This window comes from Zingiber officinale, chromosome 3A (genome assembly GCF_018446385.1).
Source record: "Zingiber officinale cultivar Zhangliang chromosome 3A, Zo_v1.1, whole genome shotgun sequence".
NCBI lineage: Eukaryota > Viridiplantae > Streptophyta > Magnoliopsida > Zingiberales > Zingiberaceae > Zingiber > Zingiber officinale.
The window spans coordinates 18,057,706-18,082,802 of NC_055990.1; the positions used below are offsets into that span (position 1 = coordinate 18,057,706).

Below are 25,097 nucleotides of genomic sequence, written 5' to 3' on the forward strand. Positions count from 1 at the left end.
CGCCTTCATCAACTTGTTCAAGGCGCCTTCAGCCTCTCCAAGGCGCCTTGAGGCTTGCTTCGCAGCCAGCTCAGGTTTCGCACCCGAGGCGCCTCCAAGCTCCATGGAGGCGCCTCGGACACTGTTCATCTGAGGCTAATCTTTGCACTTTGGTCCCTGCAAGATACATTAATCCCAAATATACCCTGCAGCACAAAGTTAGCACATAAAGCATAATAGATGTGATAATGACAGTCTCCGGACTGTCCGAGTCTGACTTCAGATTTCCTACCGGAAACCCTAGGTCGACTCGACGCCTACTGTTCCCTCTACGGGGAACGCGTCCTCACCTACTCCACTAAGGAGATTTACCTGATGCCAGTCTGGTCCTCTAGACCGACTGGACTTTCCGCCTAGGGTTACCACCCCCTAGGGTTTTTCTCCACCTAGGGTTACCGCCCCCTAGGACCTAAGGTTGCCGCCCCTTAGGGTTTTCCTCCACATAGGGTTACCGCCCATTTTCCTCCACCTAGGGTTACCACCCCCTAGGACCTAAGGTTACCCCCCCCCTCCCCTTAGGATTTTCCTTCACCTAGGGTTACCAACCCCTAGGACCTAAGGTTACCCCCCCTTAGGATTTCTCTTCACCTAGGGTTACCACCTCCTAGGATCTAAGGTTACCGCCCCTTAGGATTTTCCACCTGCCTAACCGCAGTTAGGACTTTCCTGCACACTTGTTTAAGCTCATTAGATAACAAAACAACTTAACTTGAACCCTTTGACATAATCAAAACACCGATTCGATCGTCGGATGCTTCCCGCACCAACAATCTCCCCCTTTTTGATTATGGCAACACAGTTCAAAGTTAAGTAAAAGTATGACAAAATTTAAATATGAAATTATTAAGAAATTTAAACATGAGCATGAATGTAAAAATTTGTAAAACTTATGCTCCTCTTTATGTTTAAATTCTTAATTCTTAATTTTAACTTTGACTTTTCTCTCCCCCTTTGACATAAATAAAATAGAATATCAGGAAGAGAAAAGAATAATTAGTTTAAGCTCCCCCTGAAGAGTAGCCCTTTATTTAATGTCTTAGTGTTTCAAAAAAAAATTTGTTTTACTTAAATTAGGAAATGCCTTGGAAAATACTTAGTGTTTTCAACAAAAACTTAGCAAAATTTAGCATTTGAAAATAATTACTTTGGAAAACACTTAGCTAAATTTGAAAAGCCTTTCATGAAAAAGTATATAACTTAGTTAATTTTGAAAAAGGCTATAGAAGTGACTTAGCTAAATTTGAAAAGAAGTTTTAGAGAATACTTTAGCTAAATTTAACAAGCCTTTTGAAAAACACTTAGCTCAATTTGAAATGGTTTTGAAAATACTTAACTCATTTTCAACAAAAATTAGCTAAACTTAATCTTTTGAAACTAATTGTTGTTTGAAAAATGAGTTATTAAAAAAAAAAATTTGACAAACACTTAAAGGTATAAATACTTTTTTTTTTTAAATTATTGATAAAAGCTTTGCTTGAGTACTTAAAAAAGGATTATCATAAAAGCTTAACTTAAGTACTTAGCTTTGAGAGACTGTTTCTTGAAAAAAAAAACTTAGTGAAGGATTTGGATAATTTTAGTGCTTAGTTTTGAAAAATGATTATCTAAAAATCCAAGCTTTTAAAAATAATGTTAATTCAATATTATATCTATTTTAAAGCTGAGTCAAACATAATTTTTTATTTTAAGTCAAGTCAAAAATAATTTTTAAAACCAAGTCAAAAATAATTTTTATTTTAAAAGAAAACTAACTTGAAAAGAAAAATTCACTCCCCCTTGATTAATGTCTTAATAAATTCTTAGGGTCTTATAGTCCAAGCATGTGGCAACTTATTTAACTTGTCTTGATCAGGTATCAGAGCCCTAAAGCATGCTCAATCTTACAATCTCCATTTGAAAAGTTTTTCGAAAGATATTTAATTAAATTTGAAAAGCTCTTCAAAAGTTACTTAATAATTAGCTTGTCTCTGTTCACTCCTCCTTAATTAATCCAAACATGAATCCCTAGGGTCCTAGAGTCCAAGCATGTATAAAATATAATAGGTCTTTTATATGTTGTCTAATTTTCCATCTCACCCATTCTAGGTTTTCAGGCATGTTTAGCTTATGAGTGAGTATGAGATGGAGTTTACTTTAATTTACAACATTGAAAATATCAGTTAGAATTCCAAATAAGTGACCATTATTTTGAAGATTTAAAAATTAATTAAGTTTAGAATTTCAAAGAATTTAATAACTTTTGAAAAGGGTTTTGAAATTAATTTTTCAGAGGATATTTCAAATGATTTTTCAAATAATTTTTTAAGTAGTTTTGAAATAATTTTTTAAGTAGTTTTGAAATAATTTTGAAATTAATTTTTCAAGGGATTTTTCAAATGATTTTTCAAATGATTTTGAAATGATCATTTTTCAAATGATTTTACAAATAACTTTTGAAATTAAGTTTTAAAAGATTTTTAAAATGATTTTTAAAATATTTTTCAAATAATTTTGAAATTAAGTTTTAAAAGATTTTTAAAATAATTTTTCAAAGATTTTTCTAATAATTTTTAAATGATTTTGAAATTGATTTTCAAAAGATTTTTCAAATATTTTTTTAAATGATTTCTTAAAAGATTTTTCAAATAATTTTGAAATGAAGTTTTCAAAAGATTTTTGAAATGATTTTTGAAATGATTTTTAAAAGGTTTTTTAAATAATTTTGAAATGAAGTTTTCAAAAGATTTTTGAAATGATTTTTGAAATGATTTTTAAAAGGTTTTTTAAATAATTTTGAAATGAAGTTTAAAAGATTTTGAAATGATTTTTCAAATAAATTTTGAAATGAAGTTTTAAGATTTTGAAAAGATTTTTCAAATAAATTTTGAAATGTAGTTTTAAGATTTTGAAAAGATTTTTCAAATAATTTTGAAATGAAGTTTTAAGATTTTGAAATGATTTTGAAAAGATTTTTCATTGAAAGGATTTTGAAAAGATTTTTCACCAATGAAGTTTTAACTTTGTGTTAGATTCAGGTTTAGCTTTGGGTTCAACAAGTAAGCATTCTTTGGATAAACTTCTGGGTTTTGGTGAGTCACAAGGAACTCATTAAAGTAACCATGCCTTCGAGGTTTTCCAAATAGTCCTACCCGTTGAACTTAATACTAAACCTTGGTCTAACTAGTTAGAATCTGTTTAAGGGTAGCTTCGGTCAGTTTCACTTGGCCAAATGCACCAGGTCGAAGCCATATCTTCCTAGACATGCGATGCCCAAGCTTCCCTAACGTACTATCATCCAAAAACTTCACCAGTACCGTGGGTCAAGTTAAACCTAGCCCATTTTATCTAACCTTAATTACCTTGCCGGGTAGTCTACTCTTGTTTACCCATTTCGGGTAGATTAAGTTTGATTACCCAATCGGGTAGTTTAGTTGCGGGTGCCAGTTATTCTGGATCCTCCTTCTATTTTTAATTTTTTATTTGATTTAAATTAAATTTTGAATTTTAATTTAATTTTGAATTTTTAATGAGTTTTGAATTTTTTGAATTTCAAATTTTTAATTTTTAATTTTTATTTAATTTTAATTTTTAATTTAATTTGAATTTTTAATTATGTTCGTTTTATTAATATCGTTTTTCTTTTTGCTCCCCCTGGATCATAGCCTCGATAAGGTCTATCAAGGTAATAGACTTGATCCTTGGGGACCCAATATTGACCAAGTCCAACTTGATTGACCAAGTTGGACTTAGGTACCCATGCTTGGACTACCTTTCTATTATTTCTATTTAATAATGATAAATACGATTTGTATTTTCTTTTAGTTTTAAATCCAAGTCCGGATTTGTTGTAAACGACTCGCTGTTTTCCAAGAATCAGATCCAGATTCTTGGAACCCAAAGTAAACCGTTCCAACATGTTCTTGAGTTCTTTAACTTGAGTTTTCAAATTGGAATTTTCTTCCTCAAGTTGTTGGACTTGGGTTGAATTTCCAATTTGAACTGGCTCAGTTAAAGGACTTGAGTTAGTCACTTCCTTAAGGGTTGTTACCTCCTTTTGGAGTGACTTGACTCGGACATTGGATTTAGCCAACTTCTTTAGTAAGGAACTAAATTTTCTGAATTATCTAAGCTAATACTAGAAATTAAAGAACTTACAGTGGGTTTAGAACCTTCGGAAACGGATACGGATCCGTGGCTTCGCTTGGACTCAGTTCAAGTTTCGCTCTTGGTATCTGTCTCGCATTCGGACTCAGTTTCCGCCACAGATGCTAGTACTGGTAGTGCGAGGAAGCTTGCTGGTTCTTCTTCGTCAGTCTCGGATTCGTCTGAAGACTCGGACCATGTTGCCTTCATCATCTGTTTCTTTCTAGCTTCCTCTGTCTTGTTTGCACCTGCAACCAACGTAATACCTTCCTCGACCAAAGTAGTATCATATTGTTCATCTAATTCAAATAAATCGTCTATTAAATTATGCTTACTTACTTGGGTACCTTCATGTAACTGAATCAGATTCTCCCACAGCTCCCTAGCGCTTGAGAATGGGCCGACACGATTCAGCTCTTTATTCGTTAAGCCGCACTGAAGTGTATATGTTGCTTTTGTGTTTGCTTCTACCTTTTTGATAAGGTTCGCGTCCCAGTTCTCGTACGGTAGTGGCTTGCCGGCGCCATCAGTTGGTATTTCGAGCCCGGTCTTGGTGATTATCCAGACATCGAACTCGGTTTGTAGGTACGACTTCATTCGACCTTTCCAGTAGCCGAAGTCTTCGCCGGAGAAGAGCGGTGGACGAGTGGTGCTATAGCCTTCTTGGAGAGCCATTGAATTTTGCACGAAAAAGTAAGCAAAAACTTTTCCCAGAACTTAATCCTGGATTAGTAGTGTGGTAGAAGGATAGAAATAGAAATTTATGAGTTTCGAGAAAAAATAATAAAATAATAAAAAAATATTATTAAAAAATATTTAAAAAATATTATTTCAAATTTTGCCAAATTCAATATTTTATAAATACTAATAAACTGTGAAAGGATGAAAATGAAATTTTCAAAAACAGTTTTGGAGGGAAAAAACGAAAGGCGTAAGGTTTTATTTTTAGCCTAAATAGACAAAAAGCCACAAAAGAAATGCTTGAATGGTGGTTTCACCTATTCGAAGCGACCCCGCTCTGATACCAATTGTTGGATCGAGAAGCGCTAGAGGGGGGGTGAATAGCGCTCGCGACTATTTCGTTCGATTATCGGAATCGTAAAACGTTCGTCGAGTAATTAAAGTAGCGGAATAAAAGAACATGCAGATGAACACAGTGGATTTACTTCGTTCGGAGCTTAAGGCGACTCCTACTCGAAGGCCCGCGATCCTTGATCGCTTTCTGTGGGCAATAACTATAAGCACATTTAATTATTACAAACTAATTACAAATGTAACTGTAATTAAAGTTATACCGACAACAGTGGTAGAAAAATCTGAGCTCCAGGTCGTCGGAATGTTGTAGCAGCACTTCGGAAGCAATACTTGAGCAGAACACAGCACGAGGAAGCTTTTTATTTCATTGTCTTTTGCTGCTGCTCGAACCCCTCTTATAAGGGGTGTTCAAGGCGCCTTAAACCCCTCCAAGGCGCCTCCAGGCTGGCCGCGTCACCCGCGTGGATCATAACTAACCTGGTCGAACTTTATCTTGTTCAAGGCGCCTTCAACCTCTCCAAGGCGCCTTCATTAACTTGTTCAAGGCGCCTTCAGCCTCTCCAAGGCGCCTTGAGGCTTGCTTCGCAGCCAGCTCAGGTTTCGCACCCGAGGCGCCTCCAAGCTCCATGGAAGCGCCTCAGACACTGTTCATCCGAGGTTAATCTTTGCACTTTGGTCCCTGCAAGATACATTAATCCCAAATATACCCTGCAGCACAAAGTTAGCACAAAAAGCATAATAGATATGATAATGACAGTCTCCAGACTATCCGAGTCTGATTTCAGATTTTCTACCGGAAATCCTAGGTCGACCCGACACCTACTATTCCCTCTACGGGGAACGTGTCCTCACCTACTCCACTCAGGAGATTTACCTGATGCCAGTCTAGTCCTCCAGACCGACTGGACTTTCCACCTAGGATTACCAACCCCTAGGACTTAGGGTTACCGCCCCCTAGGGTTTTTCTCCACCTAGGGTTACCACCCCCTAGGACCTAAGCTTGCCGCCCCTTAGGGTTTTCCTCCACCTATGGTTACCGCCCCCTAGGACCTAAGGTTGCCGCCCCTTAGGGTTTTCCTCCACCTAGGGTTACCTCCCCCTAGGACCTAAGGTTACCCCCCTTAGGATTTTCCTTCACCTAGGGTTACCACCCCCTAGGACCTAAGGTTACCCCCCCTTAGGATTTCCCTTCACCTAGGATTACCACCCCCTAGGACCTAAGGTTACTGTCCCTTAGGATTTTCCACCTGCCTAACCGCAGTTAGGACTTAGGACTTTCCTGCACACTTGTTTAAGCTCATTAGATAACAAAACAACTTAACTTGAACCCTTTGACATAATCAAAACACCGGTTCGATCGTCGGATGCTTCCTGCACCAACAATACTTTTCAAAGTCAAAAACTTCACTTAGCTAAAAGTTTTACAAGAACATTAAGTGTTTTTCGAAGTATGTTTAATCCTCTACTTAAAAACTTTTATGTTTATTAAACTTTCATTCTCTCCTTAAAAGCTAAGTGTTTAGTTAAACACCCTATTTTTGAAAACTCAGATAAAAATCACTCTCCAAACTAACTAAATTTATCATTTTTCTTATGCTCGAATTGTTTTGATATATGGCAAAGGGGGAGAGTATAGAGAAATTTAAATGTGAGAAATTCAAATGTATAAATAAATTCAAATTCATTATTCAATTCAAAGCAAATTAACGAAAAGAAAGTTTGAAATTTTTAGGGGAGATTTTATTAAGGGGGAGATTTTGTAAGATTCAATTAAGGGGGAGCTTATCGTTGTACGTGCTAAAATTATGCTATCTTTATGCTTGTTCTTATGATTGGTGATGCTTTGTATCTTTTCATTTTTATCCTTCGCTTACCTTCATTTTTATCCTTAGCTTAACTTTGAATTTCAGTTGCCATAATAAAAAAGGGGGAGATTGTTGGTGCGGGAAGCATTCGACGATCAAACCTTAGTTTTGATAATGGCAAAAGGGATTCAAAATTAAGTTTAATTGTTATCTAATGAGCCTAAACAAGTTTGCAGGAAAGTCCTAACTGCGGTTAGGTAAGAGAAAAACCCTAGGGGGTGGTAACCCTAGGTGGAGAAAAACCCTATGGGGTGGTAACCCTAGGTCCTAGGGAGTGGTAACCCTAGGTGGAGGAGAAATCCTAAGGGGGGGGGGGGTAACCTTAGGTCCTAGGGGGTGGTAACCCTAGGTGGAGAAAAATCCTAGGGGGTGGTAACCCTAGGTCCTAGGGGATGGTAACCCTAGGTAGAAAGTCCAGTCGATCTGGAGGACAGAACTGACAAACAGGTATGCTCTCCTGAGTGGAGTAGGTGAGGACGCGTTCCCCGGAAGAGGGAACAGTAGGCGTCGGTTTGACCTAGGGTTTCTGATAGGAAATCCGAAGTCAGAACCGGACAGCCCGATGACTGTCAGACTTTATATTTATGATATTATATGCTAACTTTGTGTTGCAGGGTATTTTTTGGATTAACGTATCTTGTAGGTACAAAGGAGCAACCTTAAGTGTCGGATGAACAGTGTCCGAGGCGCCTCGGGTGCAAAGGAGTAGAGCTTGCGCACGATAGAGCTGGAGGCGCCTTGTACTGCAGATTGGAGGCACCTTGGCCTGGCATGGAGGCGCCTTCAAGTGGATCAGAGGAGAATTTTTCAGCGCTGATCCACGCAGCTGACTCGGCAGCATGGAGGCGCCTTGGAAGGGGGTTGAGTTGCCTCCAGCAGGCTTTATAAGGGGTCTCGAACAACAACCTTACATCAACAATTCTCAAGTGATTCTACTACAATGTGCTGCTAACGAAACGCTCCGACTAAGCTCCGACGAGTCCCCGACAACCCGGAGCTTCATTTTCTCCCAAGACTTTATTATTCCAGTTTTTTAATACTTAATTTGTACTTTGTGATTTGATAGTGAATTGCCCAAAGTAAACTCTCAACGAGCGTGGGCCTTAGAGTAGGAGTCGCCCAAGGCTCCGAACCAAGTAAAAATACTTGAGTCATTTTGTGTGTTTGTTTTTAATTTATTCTGCTGCTTAACTCTTGTCAAGTTTTCCGATTACAAAATGCGTGAAAGCCATGAACTCTATTCACCCCCCCCTAACGCGATCTCGATCCAACAATGGGGTCCCTGACTGCTCACAAAGTTGGATATCACAACGCCTAATGACCAGGTGGCACGACAGGACAAGCGCCAACTGCTCTAGCTACCACTACCCATGAGTGACCGAGTGTGTGGCTCTAAAATGACTAACGACTCTCTCACATCACAAGGGAGATTATGGTCGTCAGCATGCAATGTCATGATGAACATGATGTAAATAATTATGATACCGACACGATCATCATCAATGCAACATCCCCAATCATCACAAATACCTCCAATACAATGGTTCATCTGATACCTATGTCTACAGGTATGGATAAATCCAACTAGTGTCACTAAACAACAAATACAATCAGTAGCCACATCAGACACGTACATACCATACACATACGCACCCTACAACATAGGTATAATCAACATAATACCTCCAATGTCACACCAATCACATATAATCACTAACATAGGCATAATTGATATGACTCCTCTAATCGTACACATCAGGCACATGTACACACAAGATAGATACAATCAACATGGTTCCTTCAATAGCAAACACTGAACATATGTACACATACAACATAGATACAATCAACACGGTTCCTCCAATAGAAAACACTGAACATATGTACACATTCAACATACAAATGGACAACCAATCAGAAGACTCCTACAATACATACCAATCATGTGTACACTCAACATCAAATGCAAAATTAGCATGTTAACTCAGTCAACAAGAAAGCCCCTACTAAACATACTCTACATGTATATACCCGACAGAGTATAGGTATTCAAAAGTTAAGACTGTATATGAAATAAATAGATCATCTCAAAGGTCAAGTACAAGTATCAAGCATGATAACAATACGGATAGATTTAAGGTAAAACAACCTAATCCATTAATAAAAATCAACCATGCACTAAGTTCAAAGAACTAAAGAGAGCAAGAAAAAAAATACCCACCTTTAATTGTCGATAATATCGGAACAAACCCACATCAAGATGCTCACCTCGAGTCAAAGTCTTGCAAATCACATGATATATGGTTTAGCTAATCACATATACAACAACTAGCTAAACCCAAAATCTAATCCTAATTTAATTAGGTAATCATGTTTAACTTCACTTAATGATCCAAATCCAATAAGATGATAAGTCCATCCTTAGTCCAACTCCTTCTAAATCCAAACATAATCTACAATCTATTAATCAATCCAATACAACTTAAATCAATTCCTGCAATTCATTAACCCATCTGTCAATCCTGCTTTCATTCCACCATATGAAAATCAACATTTTTTTGTGAACAATTCATTTTCAACTTAACTACCAAATAACCCAACCACCATAGGAAATCTAAAATCAAACCTCCTTCAACCACACATGAACAGACCGACTACAATATTCAAATCAATCCATGATTTACAACTAAGCACAACTTAATCCACTCAAATTCCAATTCCAAACACATACCCTTTTCATCAACTAGTTAATCAAGCTAATACAGAAATGAATTCAGATATGTATCAATCTGAAGCTGAACAAATCTTACTTTAATCCAATTTGCAGATCTACAATAACTTGATGAAGACATCTAGATGTAGCCATGAAGAAGATAGAACTCACCACTTCAAATCTGATGAAGAGGACAAGATAAAATCTAGCGAAGTGATCGAGTCCCTCCTCTCGTCCCCAACTGATCGAGTGCACCAAAGCACTGGATGACAACGGTGCTGCCAAGTTGAGCACCAAGTAAGACACCAAATGTGAGATACGGTGAGTGAGGAGGTACTAGGGCTCGAGACTTAGGGCACGACAACATAGAATATGCTCGGCGATGAAAGGGAAAGGGAGGATGGCTAATCCCCTATGGTAGCTATGATTCTAACCACTACTGGTGGTTTCGGTTGTGGAACAACCTCGGTGAAGAAACCTTGGTGAAGAAACCTCGGCATTAACAATCGAGAGGTGATGGTGGCGTCGGGAGTAAAGTGATGCGATGAGGTTGGGAAAAAGGGGCGTATCGACAGCGTCGGCTCGAGGAAGAAGATCGGTGCAGCCTGTCAACAATAATCAAAGCTAGGGCATGTCGCCAACCAGCGATCGTCACTGACGATGAGTAGGGGAAAAAGATGGTGCTCATGAATAGGGAATCACACGGAGATCGACTGCTCGATGGTCGGCTGACGACGGGGTGCAAGGAGGAGAAGGGAAATCATTGGTCGACATTGGCATTGTCAATCCAATCTTGCATGGGGAGGCGATAGTGGAGTGGCGCTGACAAAGAGGAGATCGAAGAGGGAGATGCTGCGGTGGATTAGTCGGGAAAGAGAAGAAGAATGGGGAAAATGAGGAAAATAAAGGTTAAATAAAGTTAGGTTAAATAATCAAACATTAAGTTAATTGCTCAATCAGCTCCCACTAAATGGATAATTTAAATAGGTTTCTGTTAGTTAGAGCCCTAGAGCCAATCATTTGATGATTGTTGTATGGACTCGTTGTATCATATTCTTATATATATAAAGGCATTTATTTATGGTTATTATGCTTACTTGTATTGGTGCCAAATAACTAAGTATAATAGCGTCCTTGAGTAGAAGGTTCTTACCTATATCAATCGGTTAGTTGAATCGATAGTGAGATGATATAGGAAACACTACTCTTAATCATTCCTAGTCAAGTATTAGCATTCAGGGACAATGTTAATGCGATAAGACTAGCATGTAGGTCAACTCGATGACTTGATCTCACAAGTCATGGATATGGAGATATCAAGTTGACACATGGGTATGTATTGGAGAATGTATACTGAATGACCCGCCATGAGAAAGTATCATGGATTGTTATATGAGTGTCATATACTTTCTCATGTAGCTATTAGTATGACTATTAGTCCTTGGACCTGAAGTCACCATGGTTCCCTACATAAGAAGTTGCATACTTTGGCTTCGTCAAACGTCACCTGTAATTGGGTGGACTATAAAGGCGATTACTGGGTATGTAACAAATTATGTGGAGGGATGTGAGTGATGTAGATGGGATCTATCCCTCCTATATGATGGGAGTGACATCGATATTCTTGATAGAGTGAGACCACTAAGTGCATGACCATGCCCAAATGAATCAATATGAGATGTTGAGCTCATTTGATTGAGTGAGTCTACTTGGGATTCAAGATTTAGATTGATTAGAGGATGACACGGTCTATGCCTCACATTAATCAATCTAGATGTCTAGGATAGAAGGACACTTGTCATATATTGTGAAGAGTCACAATTAGTAGTCACAAGGTGATGTTGGATCTCAACATTCTTATAACTTGGGTAGTAATGATGTGTTGCTAGATACTGCTCATTACTTATGCTTCTAAATGGGTTTAGGAGCATTGACAATGTTATAAGAACCTATAGGGTCACACAGAAAGGACAATTAGATGGAGATTAGGTTCATTTGATGAACCTAAAGGATTAGGTCCATGTGATGAACCAAATTGGATTAAGAGTAATCCAAATTAGGCTAATTGAGTTGGACTCAATTTGGTTCATGTGTTAGATGAGTCTAATTTGGACTTAGACTCATTGAGTCAATTTAATTCAATGAATAGAGATTCATTAAATTAAAATTGACTTGAACCAATGGTTAGATTTGATCAACCATGGGAGAGAAGTGGTCAAGTTTGACTTGACTTGAGAGGAAGATGAAGAGTCAAGTTTGACTTGACCATTTGCCACCTTATTGGTGAGTTGGCAAAGAGTGGACCAATGATGATGCTCCACATCATCATGGTTGCTTATGTGTGTGTGCCACCTCATGAGGGAGATCAAGAGTTGTGACTCTTGATATCCCATGGAGTATAAAACTCCTCCTTTAGTGGCCGGCCACATTCAAGGGTGTTGAATGTGTTTGTGTGCTTAGTGTAACTCTCATCTTCTTCCTCAAGCTCTCTCTTCTCTCCCTCTCCTCCACCTTGGCCGAACCTTTCAAAGGTGCTAGCACACCTTTTGTTTGGTTTCTCCATCTCTTGCTTGTGTGGATACACATAGAGGAGTATCTACTTTGATACTCTCGAGATCCAGCGAACCTTGGACGAGCGGGATTAGTGAAGGGCATCGTATCAATGGTAAAGCTCTTCTCCTTTGTAGATCTATTTTAGATCTAGGCTAGAAACTCGTACTCAAAGTTTTATGTAAATTTTATTTCTTCGCACGGATCCGGTGGCGGGGTTTCGGGGTTTCCGCAACGCAAAAAGCGGTTTTTGCGGCTCGAAAAACCCAACAGTTTCCTCCAAGCCCAATAGCTTTATCCCCTTAAATGAGTCATATGGATTCCATTTAAATCCAGAAAAATTTCTAAAAATTTTGAAAAATTCCAATAAGGTTATTTCTCCAATAATACCTATTATTTAATTTGTTGTATCTTACACTCGGATCTAGTCTGGGCGCCCAGACTCGTTGGACTTCGGGTGCACAGAACCCTTGCGGGCGCTCGGACCAGGATTCTTATCTGGAATGCGTCAAACACGATCCATTGCGACGGAGATAAAGTTTTATCTCCCTTCAGGTGCCTGAAACTCTTCCAGACGCCCCGACTAGGGTTATAAATATAACCCTGGTCCTATAAGTTAAATACAACACTTGTAATCAATTTCGTTTGAGTTTAACTTTCTAGTTGTGAGATTTAATTGCTGCAAGAGGCTTCTCCGCCCAGAGGAGATTTTTACTAAGCTTTTCATTTTCCTTGGATTAACAACCTCTCCGGTTGTAATCAAGTAACTCTTTCTAACCCTCTTCTTTTTTTTCTTTTAATACATTTTATGCAAGTGTTTATCTTGATAATTCTATAAGTCGAGGAAGGTATTTTCATTTTATTGTGCAGACTATTCATCCTCCCTCTAGTCGGTCTCCAAGGGACCTACATTCTGTTTTTCTATTAGCCATGAAGTCAGCTTGTTCCTTTTTAGTTGATATGTACCCTATTGAGACCTTGATGCTTGCTAGAGGGGAGGAGGGGGTGAATAGCTTCCTACAATTGTTAGTCGCAGCGGAAAAAAATACTAATAAACAAAAGGAAAGCTAACCCTAGAAAATTATAAACAAGAAGCAAACCAATACACATTTGTTTAATGTGGTTCAGAGGTTAGAGCTCCTACTCCATAGCTGTCGGTAAGATGGACAATCCTAATCTGTCAGTGGATAATTCCTCGAAAAACTCTGGCTAGCTCAAACTGTTGGAGGATCGGTGGCCGGCTTGAAGGGGGGTTGGATAGACGGCACCCCCAATAACTCGCTTCCTACGTATTGTTAGCTTGCGCAGTGGAAATACAAATACTAAAGCAATGAATACGAAAGCTAAAGAAAGAAAAGAACTAGCAAACCAATACACGTTCGTTTAACGTGGTTCGGAGATAATGCTCCTACTCCACGGCTGTCCGTAAGGTGGACGATCCCGATCCTTCGGTGGATTAGCCCCCGGAAACTCCGGCTATCTCAAGTCGCTCCTTGTGGGTGGAGAAACCTCACCACAACACACCAAGACCTCTTGGATTCCACAAACACTTGAGCACTTGTAGACTACTAATTAGACCTTAACCAAGTCTAATTTCGTCAACTTTGGCCGGCCAAACCAAGCTCCCTCTTATAGAGCTCGGGGAAACAGCCATGCTGTTTTGCCCGTTACCAGTCGACTGGTCCATGCACCAGTCGACTGGTGCCAGCCCAACGACATTCCAACGGCTATCTATCAGTCGACTGGTCCCATGACCAGTCGACTGATCCCAGCCATTTCGGGCACAGAAAGCTTCTGTGCTCACCACCAGTCGACTGGTCCCAGTACCAGTCGACTGGTACAACCCTAAACTTAGGGTTTCCCATCCCGAGTACATTTCACTCGCACTCGGACCCTCACGACTCACTTGACTCTTCTTTGCAGCCTTGACCTCTTGCCTTCAAGCCTACTTCCTTTGGCTCTCGTCCCTCGGATGCATCCAAGCCCGCGGCTTGTCTCCAATGCCATCCTTCGCGTATGCCTCGAAGTCGCTTCCCTCGGCCCTTGTCCTTGCTGCCTTGTCCACGATCCCTCAGATGCATTCAAGCCCGCGGCTTGTCCTCAATGCCATCCTTCATCGGACCCGAAGCCGTCAACCTGAGTCACATGTGTCACCTGCAGTCCTGCACAACTCAAGTACACATATCAAATAACGAGGGTAAACCTAACTTAAACCCTTTGCCCAAACACCAAAACACATGGTCCCACGAACCATTGGGATTGCTCCAACAATCTCCCCCTTTTTGGTGTTTGGCAATACGTTTAAGTTAGGGAAAACAAATAGCAAAACAATATGCTAAAACAAATGGACTTACGATGCCAAGGCTACACACTTGGACTTACAACGCCGAATGGACTTACGTTGCCAAGGCTACACACTTGGCAACCGCCGAATCAATGCACCAAGCATTGGAACCTATCACAAGGCTCCCCCTACACCTAAGCTCCCCAATGAGCTAGGATTTTACCACGGGCTTTTTAAGAACCTATCACAAGGCTCCCCCTACGCAAAGGCACTAAAGGTTTTCCCAACTAAACCTTAATTCTCCCCCTTTGCCTAACATCCAAAAAGTTCTCCAACAATATCCCAATTGTTGAAAATTTCTCATCCAAACTGACCCTAAACTCATGTATTAATCCCTCTTGGATCCCATACATCTAAGTGAGTTGACATGGTCACAAACCAATGCTGAAAACAGTTTCAGACTGGTATCAGTCGACTGCCCCAAGTGCCAGTCGACTGCCCCCTTCGACAGAACCTTACAGAAGCATTCTGTGGTCGAAAAACACTGTTACCAGTCGACTGCCCTCGTCAAAATGAGCTTACAGAACCATTCTGTGCTCAAAAACATTGTTACCAGTCGACTGGTACCCTATTTCTGAAAAAATCAGCCTTTTCAGGCCACCTTCAGAAATGCACCAGAAATTCCCTAGACCTCCAAAAATTCCCAAATTTTGTGGAGAGGTCTATTGTACCCTTGTCTACTTGGGAAAAATATATTAAAAAATATATTTATTACCAATCCCAAGATTGACATAAAATCCAAAACTAGCTAAACGGTTCAATTGAACCTTGACCTAAAGTCCTAGTTTTGGCTTCCTGTTGATGTATTTGCCCATACCAACCCACAATGCATCCCTAGCATTGGTTTATATGGCATCTATACATCCAAAACCAATTATCATGCTATATGACCCCAAATGTCATATTTCTTGCATGAAACATAATCCATGTGTGCCAAATCCCTAGGTTTGAGACTCAAATCCATCTCCAAACCATTTGGCACACTCCATGGCTCCTCTAGACCCCCAAGTAGAATCCACCTGAGATCCATTGGCCATGGGTCCCAAATTGACTCTTAGAGCTCCCCCTAGAGCTCTTTGCCTTAGTCACCTCCCTAGGTGACTCATCCACAATGGCTAGGCCACATCGGTCCACCCCCGGTGACACTTGGCATACAAACGTAACTTTCTTAACCTTGGACACCTTGTCCTTGGTTAATTTCTCCTTACCATTAAATGGCTTTCCCTTGCCATTTATTGGCTTCTCCTTGCTATAGTCATATGCAACCCTAGCATAAGACTTTCCCTTAGCTTTGGAGGACTCTCCCTTGCCATGATCATTTGCCACCCTAGCACATGATCTCTCATTAGCCTTGGAGGGACTAGATCGGTATCCCAAGCCCGATCTATCATGGTTGGGTCTTTGGCTACCCAACACAATATTTAATTCCTTAGATCCAATAGTGAATCTCTTAAGGAATTTCTCCAATTGATCAAGCTTTGCCTTCAAAGCTTGATTTTCCCTTTCTAGGTTCCTAAACCTAGAGTCAACATGTCCACCATGGACATTCCTAGACCTACCCTTTCTAGGCATGTGTCTCCCCTTCTTAGGATTAATGCCTTGGGCCTCCTTAGGTCTACCATTCCTAGGTTTTTCATGAATTGGCCTCCTAGGGTTTTGATCTACATTAACCCTATTCCTATCATGATATTTAAATCCAAAATTTTGCATGGGTAAATAATGAGAATTATTCCTAGCATGCATGGAGGAATGAAAATTTGAATTGCATTTCAAATTAGGGTATACCTCCCTTACCCTTGAAGCTCCCCCTTGACTTGAGCTCCTCTTCTTCTTCTCCCACTTCTTTAGATGCTCCAACTTCTTGAACTCTCCCTTCCTCGAGCATCTTGTGTGGTAGTGTCCAAGTTCTCCACACGTGAAGCATCTAATGTGCTTCTTCTCCTTCTTCTTCCTACAACTCAAATTAGATTCTAAAGGAATTGAATTGAGTTTAGGAGATACCTTCTTCTTGCTCATTGGACACCTACTCTTGTAGTGTCCCTTCTCATTGCACCCGAAGCATACAATGTGATCTTTTGACTTTGCTTCGGTGGAGGTACTTACTAAGTTGACTTCCAAGACTTCTTCTTCACTTGTCTTGGATTCTTCCTCACCCTTTGAGGATGTCTCCTCATCCACACTAATGGATGCCATTTCTTCATCCTTCTCCTCCTTCTCCTCGGAAGTTGAGTGCTCGTCACCTTCCGGTTGCTCCCCCTCTACTTGAGCAACTAGACCCATCTCAATGGGTTTTTCTTCCTCTTGTGTAGGTTTAGGTTCTTCTTGTAGAACCATCTTCACCTTGCTCCACAACTCGTGGGCGTTCTTATACTCACCTACACCATTTATCACATGATTAGGCAAAATATCAATCAATATAGATATTACCTTTGAATTTGCCTCCGATCGTGTGGTTTGCTCTTCCGTCCAATGTCGTGATCGGAGCTTCTTTCCTTTCTTATCTCTTGGGACTTCAAATAGTTCCTCGACAACCATCATTGTGTCCCAATCCGTCTCGAGGAAGTTCTTCATCCTCATCATCCAATACGTGATGTCCCCAAGGCTTCCTCCTTCAAATTTTGGAGGGACAATAGACCCGGCCATCTTGTGCTTCCTTGGCGGTTAGTCCAACGGAGAGCGTCCTCGCTCTGATACCACTTGTTGGAGGATCGGTGGCTGGCTTGAAGGGGGGTTGGATAGACGGCACCCCCAATAACTCGCTTCCTACGTATTGTTAGCTTGCGCAGCGGAAATACAAATACTAAAGCAATGAATACGAAAGCTAAAGAAAGAAAAGAACTAGCAAACCAATACACGTTCGTTTAACGTGGTTCGGAGATAATGCTCCTACTCCACGGCTGTCCGTAAGGTGGACGATCCCGATCCTTCGGTGGATTAGCCCCCGGAAACTCCGGCTATCTCAAGTCGCTCCTTGTGGGTGGAGAAACCTCACCACAACACACCAAGACCTCTTGGATTCCACAAACACTTGAGCACTTGTAGACTACTAATTAGACCTTAACCAAGTCTAATTTCGTCAACTTTGGTCGGCCAAACCAAGCTCCCTCTTATAGAGCTCGGGGAAACAGCCATGCTGTTTTGCCCGTTACCAGTCGACTGGTCCATGCACCAGTCGACTGGTGCCAGCCCAACGGCATTCAAACGGCTATCTATCAGTCGACTGATCCCAGCCATTTCGGGCACAGAAAGCTTCTGTGCTCACCATCAGTCGACTGGTCCCAGTACCAGTCGACTGGTACAACCCTAAACTTAGGGTTTCCCATCCCGAGTACATTTCACTCGCACTCGGACCCTCACGACTCACTTGACTCTTCTTTGCAGCCTTGACCTCTTGCCTTCAAGCCTACTTCCTTTGGCTCTCGTCCCTCGGATGCATCCAAGCCCGCGGCTTGTCTCCAATGCCATCCTTCGCGTATGCCTCGAAGTCGCTTCCCTCGGCCCTTGTCCTTGCTGCCTTGTCCACGATCCCTCAGATGCATTCAAGCTCGCGGCTTGTCCTCAATGCCATCCTTCATCGGACCCGAAGCCGTCAACCTGAGTCACATGTGTCACCTGCAGTCCTGCACAACTCAAGTACACATATCAAATAACGAGGGTAAACCTAACTTAAACCCTTTGCCCAAACACCAAAACACATGGTCCCACGAACCATTGGGATTGCTCCAACACAAACTTCCTTCTCGGTGGAGAAATCTCACCACAATCTTGATCCAAAAATCCTTAGATCACAAGAAGAACTTGGAGCACATAGGAGACTTCTAATAGACTTTAACTAAGTCAATTTCGTCAACCCAAACCAATCTCCAAAGCCTTGATTATATAGGCCACGGGTTGGAAAACTCTGCCTACTAGTCGACTGGTAAGTATACCAGTCGACTACCTTTTGTGTAATTCGACCATTACTTGCCAATGATTTGATATCAGTCGACTGATGAAAATACCAGTCGTCTACTACAGTGCTTCTAAAGTGCTACTACAGTAACTGCTACAGTGCCAATTTATTATTTTCGTAGCCATCGGGTGCAGAAATATTCTATGCCCTAGTCCAGTCGGCTGGTCCAGCTGTTAGTCAATTGGTAAAATCCTAACCCTAGGGTTTTGACCCCTGAGCACATTAACTCAGCACTCGTCCTTACACAACCAACCTAGACCTAGCCTTCTAGCCTCCTCCATCAGCCTTACGTCCCTCAGATACCTCCCCATCCCTCGAATGTCTCCCTATCCTTTATGTCTTGTCTTTTGAAGCTTCCTTCAACCTTGTTCTAGTTGTTGGATCTTCCTTTTCCAAGAGGATTCTCACCTCCAGGACTTCAATCATTGCCAAGTCACACTTGGACTTGCATTTCCAAGACTACATACTTGGGCTTACACGACCAAGACTCCTCTTAGACTTTTCTCCTTTTCCAAGATCACACTTAGACTTTTCTTGTTGTACCTGTATCTTGTACACTCACAATGCATATCAAATACAATAAAAAATCTAACTTAAACCTTTGCCTAAATATAAAAACCTAGGGCACCTAGATTGCTCCAACAATCTCTCCTTTTTGATGTTTGACAACCATTTAAGTTAGGGAAACATAAATGCAATAATAATACAAATAAACATGCATATCTACTCATGCATAAATCATGGAACCTAACCCTAGGCCCCCCTTCACCTAATCTCCCCCTTGAATTAGGATTTCTTACAAAGTTAAACTTCTTCCCCTTTACCAACAAGTGAGATATTGCTCTCCCTTTACCTAAGCTCCCACTTGACCTAGATTTTCTTGCAAGAGTGTGCAGGTTTTCCACTTAAATCCAGTACTTCTCCCCCTTTACCATACATAAAAAAAAGCTCCAACAATATCCCAATTATTAGACTCTTTAACTTCTAATGACCATAAATATTATGTATTAATCCCCCATAAGATTACATATATGTTCACCATCCTTTTAGTCATTTCCTATTGCTGAAACACATTTTCAGACTGTATCAGTTGACTGCCATTAACTCCAGTCGATTACCCTCTTCAAAAGGAGCTCACAGAGACATTTTATGCTTGTGAATGATGTTACCAGTCGATTGGTAAATATATCAGTCGACTGGTATACTATTTCAGTGACCCAACTTCATAAATACACCAGAAATTTTATAGACCTCTAAAAATTTTTAAATTTTATGGAGCGATCTGTTTTACCAATATCTACTTAGGAAAAATATATATTAAAATATATTGATCATGGATCCTAAGATTGACATAAAACCTAAAACTAGTTAAATGGTTTAAATGAACTTTGACCTAAAGTCCTAGTTTTGATTTTCTCTTGATGTATCTGCTCATACTAAATTATAAGACATCCATAACATTAGTTTATATGACATCTATACATCAAAAACTAATTTTCATACAATATGAACCCAAATTATATTTCCATGCATGAAACTCAACTCAATTATACTAATTTCTTAGATTTGAGACTCAAATCCATCTCCAAATCACTTTGGCACATTGATAACCCATCTTGAGTCCCAAGCATGGTTCGCTTGAGATTCATTTATCATATGCCCCAAAGACTCTTTGAGCTCCCTTTAGAGCTCTTAGCCTTAGTCACCTCCCTAGGTGACTCATCCACTATGGCTAGGCCACTTCGGTGTACCTCGGATGACACTTGGCCTACAAACTTGACTTTATTAACCTTAGACACCTTATCTTTGATTAATTTCTTCTTGTACTTAATCTTGGACACCTCATCCTTGCCATAATTATATACAACCCTAGCATATTTCTTCACATTGGCTTTAGATGACACTCCCTTGCCCTTGGTCACTCCTCCCTTGCCATTGTCATATGTCACCCTAGCACTTGACCTCCTTTTGGTCTTGAAGGGACCCAATTTGATATTTTTAGGTCTTTGACCACCCAAACATATATCAAGTCCTCTAAGTCTAATAATGAACCTATCTAGGACTTTCTCCATTTCCTCAAGCCTTGCCTTCAAGGCTTGATTTTTCAAATTTAGAGTTCTAACCCTAGAATCAACATGTCCACCTTGGACATCCCTAGACCTACCCTTTCTAGACATATGTCTCCCCTTCTTGGGATTAATGCCTAGGTTTTCAACCACCTTTCTCTCCTTAGGGTAAAGGTTTAAGTTAGATTTATTATTGTATTTGATATATATTGTGACTGTGTATGATACAGGTACAACAAGGAAAGTCCAAGTATGATCTTGGCAAAGGAGAAAAGTTTAAGAGGAGTCTTGACGGTGTAAGTCCAAGTATGTAGTCTTGGCAACGTAATTTTAAGTGTGATTTGGCAATGTTTGAAGTCCCAGAGATAAGAAGCCTTTTGTCAAAGGAAGACCCGACAACTAGGACAAGGCTGAAGGAAACTCTAGAAGACAAGGCATGAAGGATGGGGAGGCATCTGGGCGATGAAAGGTTGATGGAGGAGACTAGAAAACTAGGTCTAGGTTGGTCATGCAAGGACGAGTGCTAAGTGGATGTATTCGGGGTCAAAAACTTAGGGTTCGGGTTTTACCAGTCGACTGGCAACTGAACTAGTCGACTGGGCCAGGGCACATAATATTTCTGTGCCCAACAACTGCAAAAATACTAAACTGGTATTGTGACAGTTATTGTAGTAGCACTATAGAAGCACTATAGTAGATGACTGGTATTTTCATCAGTTGACTAGAATCAAACCATTGCTATGTAACGGTCGAATTACACAAAGGGTAGTCGACTGATATACTTACCAGTCGACTGGTAGGTGGGGTTTTCCAACCCGTTGCCTACATAATCAAGACTTTGGAGCTTAGTTCGGGTTGACGGAATATACTTAGTTAAAGTCTATTAGAAGTCTCTTAAGTGCTCCAAGCTCTTCTTATGATCTAAGGGTTTTTAGATTAAGGTTGTGGTGAGATTTCTCCACTGAGAAGGAGATTTGAGCTAGCCGAAGTTTTCTGAGGAATCATCACCAATGGATCGGGATCGTCTACCTTACAGACAACTATGGAGTAGGAGCTCTAATCTCTGAACCACATTAAACGAACATGTATTGGTTTGCTTCTTGTTTATCGTTTTCTAGGTTTAGCTTTCCTTATATTTGTTAGTATTTTTGTTTCCGCTACGACTAACAATTGTTGGAAGCTATTCACTCCCTCTAGCAGGCATCAAGATTCCAACATACCCTTCTTTATTGGCTTCGTGTTGATCCTTAGGTGCTACAAAATAACACTTTATAATTAATAGAATCTCAAAGTCAGTTTTGAAGAATATCTCCATACACTTTTTCCATGTCGTGAAATATCCCTCAAATTTTGGTGGATAGATGCTAGATCCGGCCATGTCTTACGCATGGCAGTTAGTCCTTTTGAAGTGTCTTAACTCTGATACTACTTATATGATCCGTGTTGTCAGCAAAAGGGGGTGAATGGTTCTGAAAATAAAAAGAAAAAACTCTTCTCGACTTTTCGAACTAAATTAAGACACACTTGTTTAAAAATAACTAATTAAAAGAAAGGATCGAAGAGGCACAGGAATTACTTGGTTTACAATCAGAAAATTACTAGTCCAAGGTGCACTACAACAAATATGTTAAAAGACAACACTATAAAGACAACGGTTTTTGAAGGAACCGTTGTTAATTTGATAAAAGACAACGGTTTTTTAGCAAAACCGTTGTCTTTGAGCTTTAAAAAAAACAAAAGACAACAGTTTTGTAAAATCCGTTGTTGTTGAGCGAATTGTTTTCTAATCAACAACACATTTTACAACGGGTTTCTAAAACCATTGTTTTTAAGCGCATTTTTAGAGGTTTAATGCTTTCCCTCTCCGAAAAATTCTTTGGCGCGTGTTTTCCCTCCCCTTAGTCTTCGGGAACCCTAGGCATAATTGTGTCTTTCTCCTCTCCTCATCACACGATCTCTTCACGTTCCCTCTCCTCACACAATCTCCTCTTCCCGATCTCCTCACACAATCTCCTCTTCCCGATCTTCTCACACAATCTTCTCCACTCCTCACATGTTTTTGCCTTCCACCCCTTTACACGAACCCCTATCCTCAAAACTCCTCTCTGCCTAAACCTCTCTCGCTGAACATCTCCGACGAACCCCTCTCCTTGAACCTCTCCTTCGAACTCCTCTCAGACTAACCCTCTCGTGGCTCATCCTTTTCTCCTATCGACTCGTCTCTCACTCTCTTGGCGATTTCCTCGGCGATCAAGCGAGAGGCGGCATGGGATTCTTCAGGAGCCTCACCCGACTGCCCGACCCAACCAGATTAGGCTTCAGTTCCACATCCGAGCTGGTCATGAGGGCATCGACGCTTCCAAGCAGACCGTCATCGTCACCGGTTTGTCCATCCCTAGGATCTGGAGAATCACTCTTTGAAAATCTGTTCTTGCTTAAGCAAGCTTGGCTTTTTTCGAACTCTAGCTTGATTCATGTTTTGATGCACAAATCTAATTTATTTCCGACTTGATTTTGGTGCCTAATTCATCCAAACTCCCACTCTATCAATGGATGTATATATAAAGAGATACCATCTTCAACAAGATTTATTAATTAAGGTATATACTTTTAACATGGTATTGTTGCAAACTCTAACACCTGTGCTTGATTTGTTGATGGTACTGTTTAGCCTACAAAAGTGGTTAATATCAACATATTTATGGTTAAATGTTTCTTCAAGACAAAATTAAACTCATCTCTGTAAATATGCACAACAACTATATCTGCTAAGAAAACCATGAGGTGAACAATTAACATGACTATGTGTCAGAGAAGGAAGAAGACTGATTTATCTGCAAATTTTGTGCTCTCTATTTTTTTCCCCCCTTTTTTGTTTCACCATGTTTTCTTTCTGCAGGGTGGGAAAATCCTCTTTAGAGGGTCTGTTATTGACTCTGAAGGAAACTTTGTTCAACCTAGTATTGTCGAGATTGCACCTAGTGCACAAGTAGTTAAAGTAGAACTGTTTGGTCCTGTATTATATGTAATGAAATTTCAAGTAGTTCTTGAATTTGGTTTATCTATTAACTTTTGTTTCCATCCTTTTCATTTAAGGAATTAATGGGCAGGATCTGATATTGTTGTTTTGCTTCTCAGCTCTAGATTTCTAATTTGCTATGTCTTATACAGACTTTAAATGAGGCAATTGAAATAAACAACTCGGTGCCACAAGGTCTGAGCAGTTCTATCTTCACACGCAAGCCTGAGATTATCTTCAAGTGGATTGGGTAACAACCATCTTTCAACTTGTTAAATGATTTTGACAGCCTCCAAATTTGGACATGTTAGAGTTTATGATCCGAATTATGTTGGATCTATCCCGAAAAGCTCATGGTGTAACTTTATTTATGAGATTTTGGGGATTTATGGTGGTAGCGAAGGCATTGGACCAAAGTGGTGGTGCAGAGGCATTATGGACCTTCATTATTATTATTTTCACACATATGTTTATGCACTATGTTCGTGCTTCAAAAAGTTTATTTGTCGTTTTGTGATAAGGTTCTAAAGATTGTAAGTGTAGAAAAGTCTTTCAGCTTTATCACGATATGGTTTCTAGTTTTCCATCTTTTTTTTTCTCTGTTAATATACAGTTAGTTTCTATAGTTCTTTCCAAACGGTGTGCCTTTATGATGCAGACCTCATGGCAGCGACTTTGGTTTTGTCAACGTGAACATACCTACTAATGGTGCCGAAGTTGGTGGAGCTTTTGGTGGTGAAAAGGCCACTGGAGGTGGTCGAGAAGCAGGGAGCGACTCATGGAAGCAATATATGCGGCGTTCAACCTGGTAAACTTGGCTAATTCATCCATTGATAAGGCTGTGGATGAATTAACACATTTGTCATTTCCAATTCTAAATCAATGTGATACAATTGGTGATGCTATAGGAACATATGTGGGATGGCCGACTAACTTGGTAGTTATGCTAGATGAGGTAAATGCCATATTATATTTATAGTTAAATTGTCCAACAAAGATTAGTCATTAGTGTTGCGCCTAACATGTGTACATTTGCAATTTTTAGAATCCTCAAAGGAAAAGAAGTGTTGTCCAAAGAAATAACCCAATTATTTCATCAAGTGTGCCAAGGTCATTGCATCTACTGTACTGTTATTGTAAGCATGCTCTAAATGATGAAACAAATATATCAATGATTTGTGAGCATGGTTTCTTTGACAATGATTATGAAATCCTTGTGCACCTTGAATATATCATTCCTTTTTATCATTTGGATCCCATAACTGCAAATTGTATAGTAATTTACATGTGGTAAGTCTTCTTATTCTATTTGTTTACCATATAAATTGTATAAACTTTATTAATTTAGCATTGTAACATTCTTCATTTTGAAATGATAGGTATCTTTATAAA

General features: G+C 40.0%; 1 protein-coding gene across 1 annotated transcript; it reads left to right on the top strand.

Annotated features, from left to right (window-relative positions):
- The first annotated feature begins 23,699 nt into the window (after positions 1 to 23,699).
- On the top strand, positions 23,700 to 24,638 carry LOC122050227 (aldehyde dehydrogenase family 7 member A1-like). Its single transcript, XM_042611152.1, has 4 exons — positions 23,700 to 23,726; positions 23,858 to 23,955; positions 24,364 to 24,513; positions 24,614 to 24,638. The coding sequence occupies exons 1-4, from the start codon at positions 23,715 to 23,717 to the stop codon at positions 24,636 to 24,638; spliced, it is 285 nt and encodes a 94-aa protein (XP_042467086.1). The 5' UTR covers positions 23,700 to 23,714.
- The last annotated feature ends 459 nt before the right edge of the window (positions 24,639 to 25,097 follow it).

Coding starts and splice junctions, on each gene's coding strand:
- LOC122050227 (XM_042611152.1), top strand. Junction 23,956..24,363: donor ATTATCTTCAAGTGGATTGG/GTAACAACCATC, acceptor TTTATGATGCAG/ACCTCATGGCAGCGACTTTG. Junction 24,514..24,613: donor TATATGCGGCGTTCAACCTG/GTAAACTTGGCT, acceptor GTGATGCTATAG/GAACATATGTGGGATGGCCG.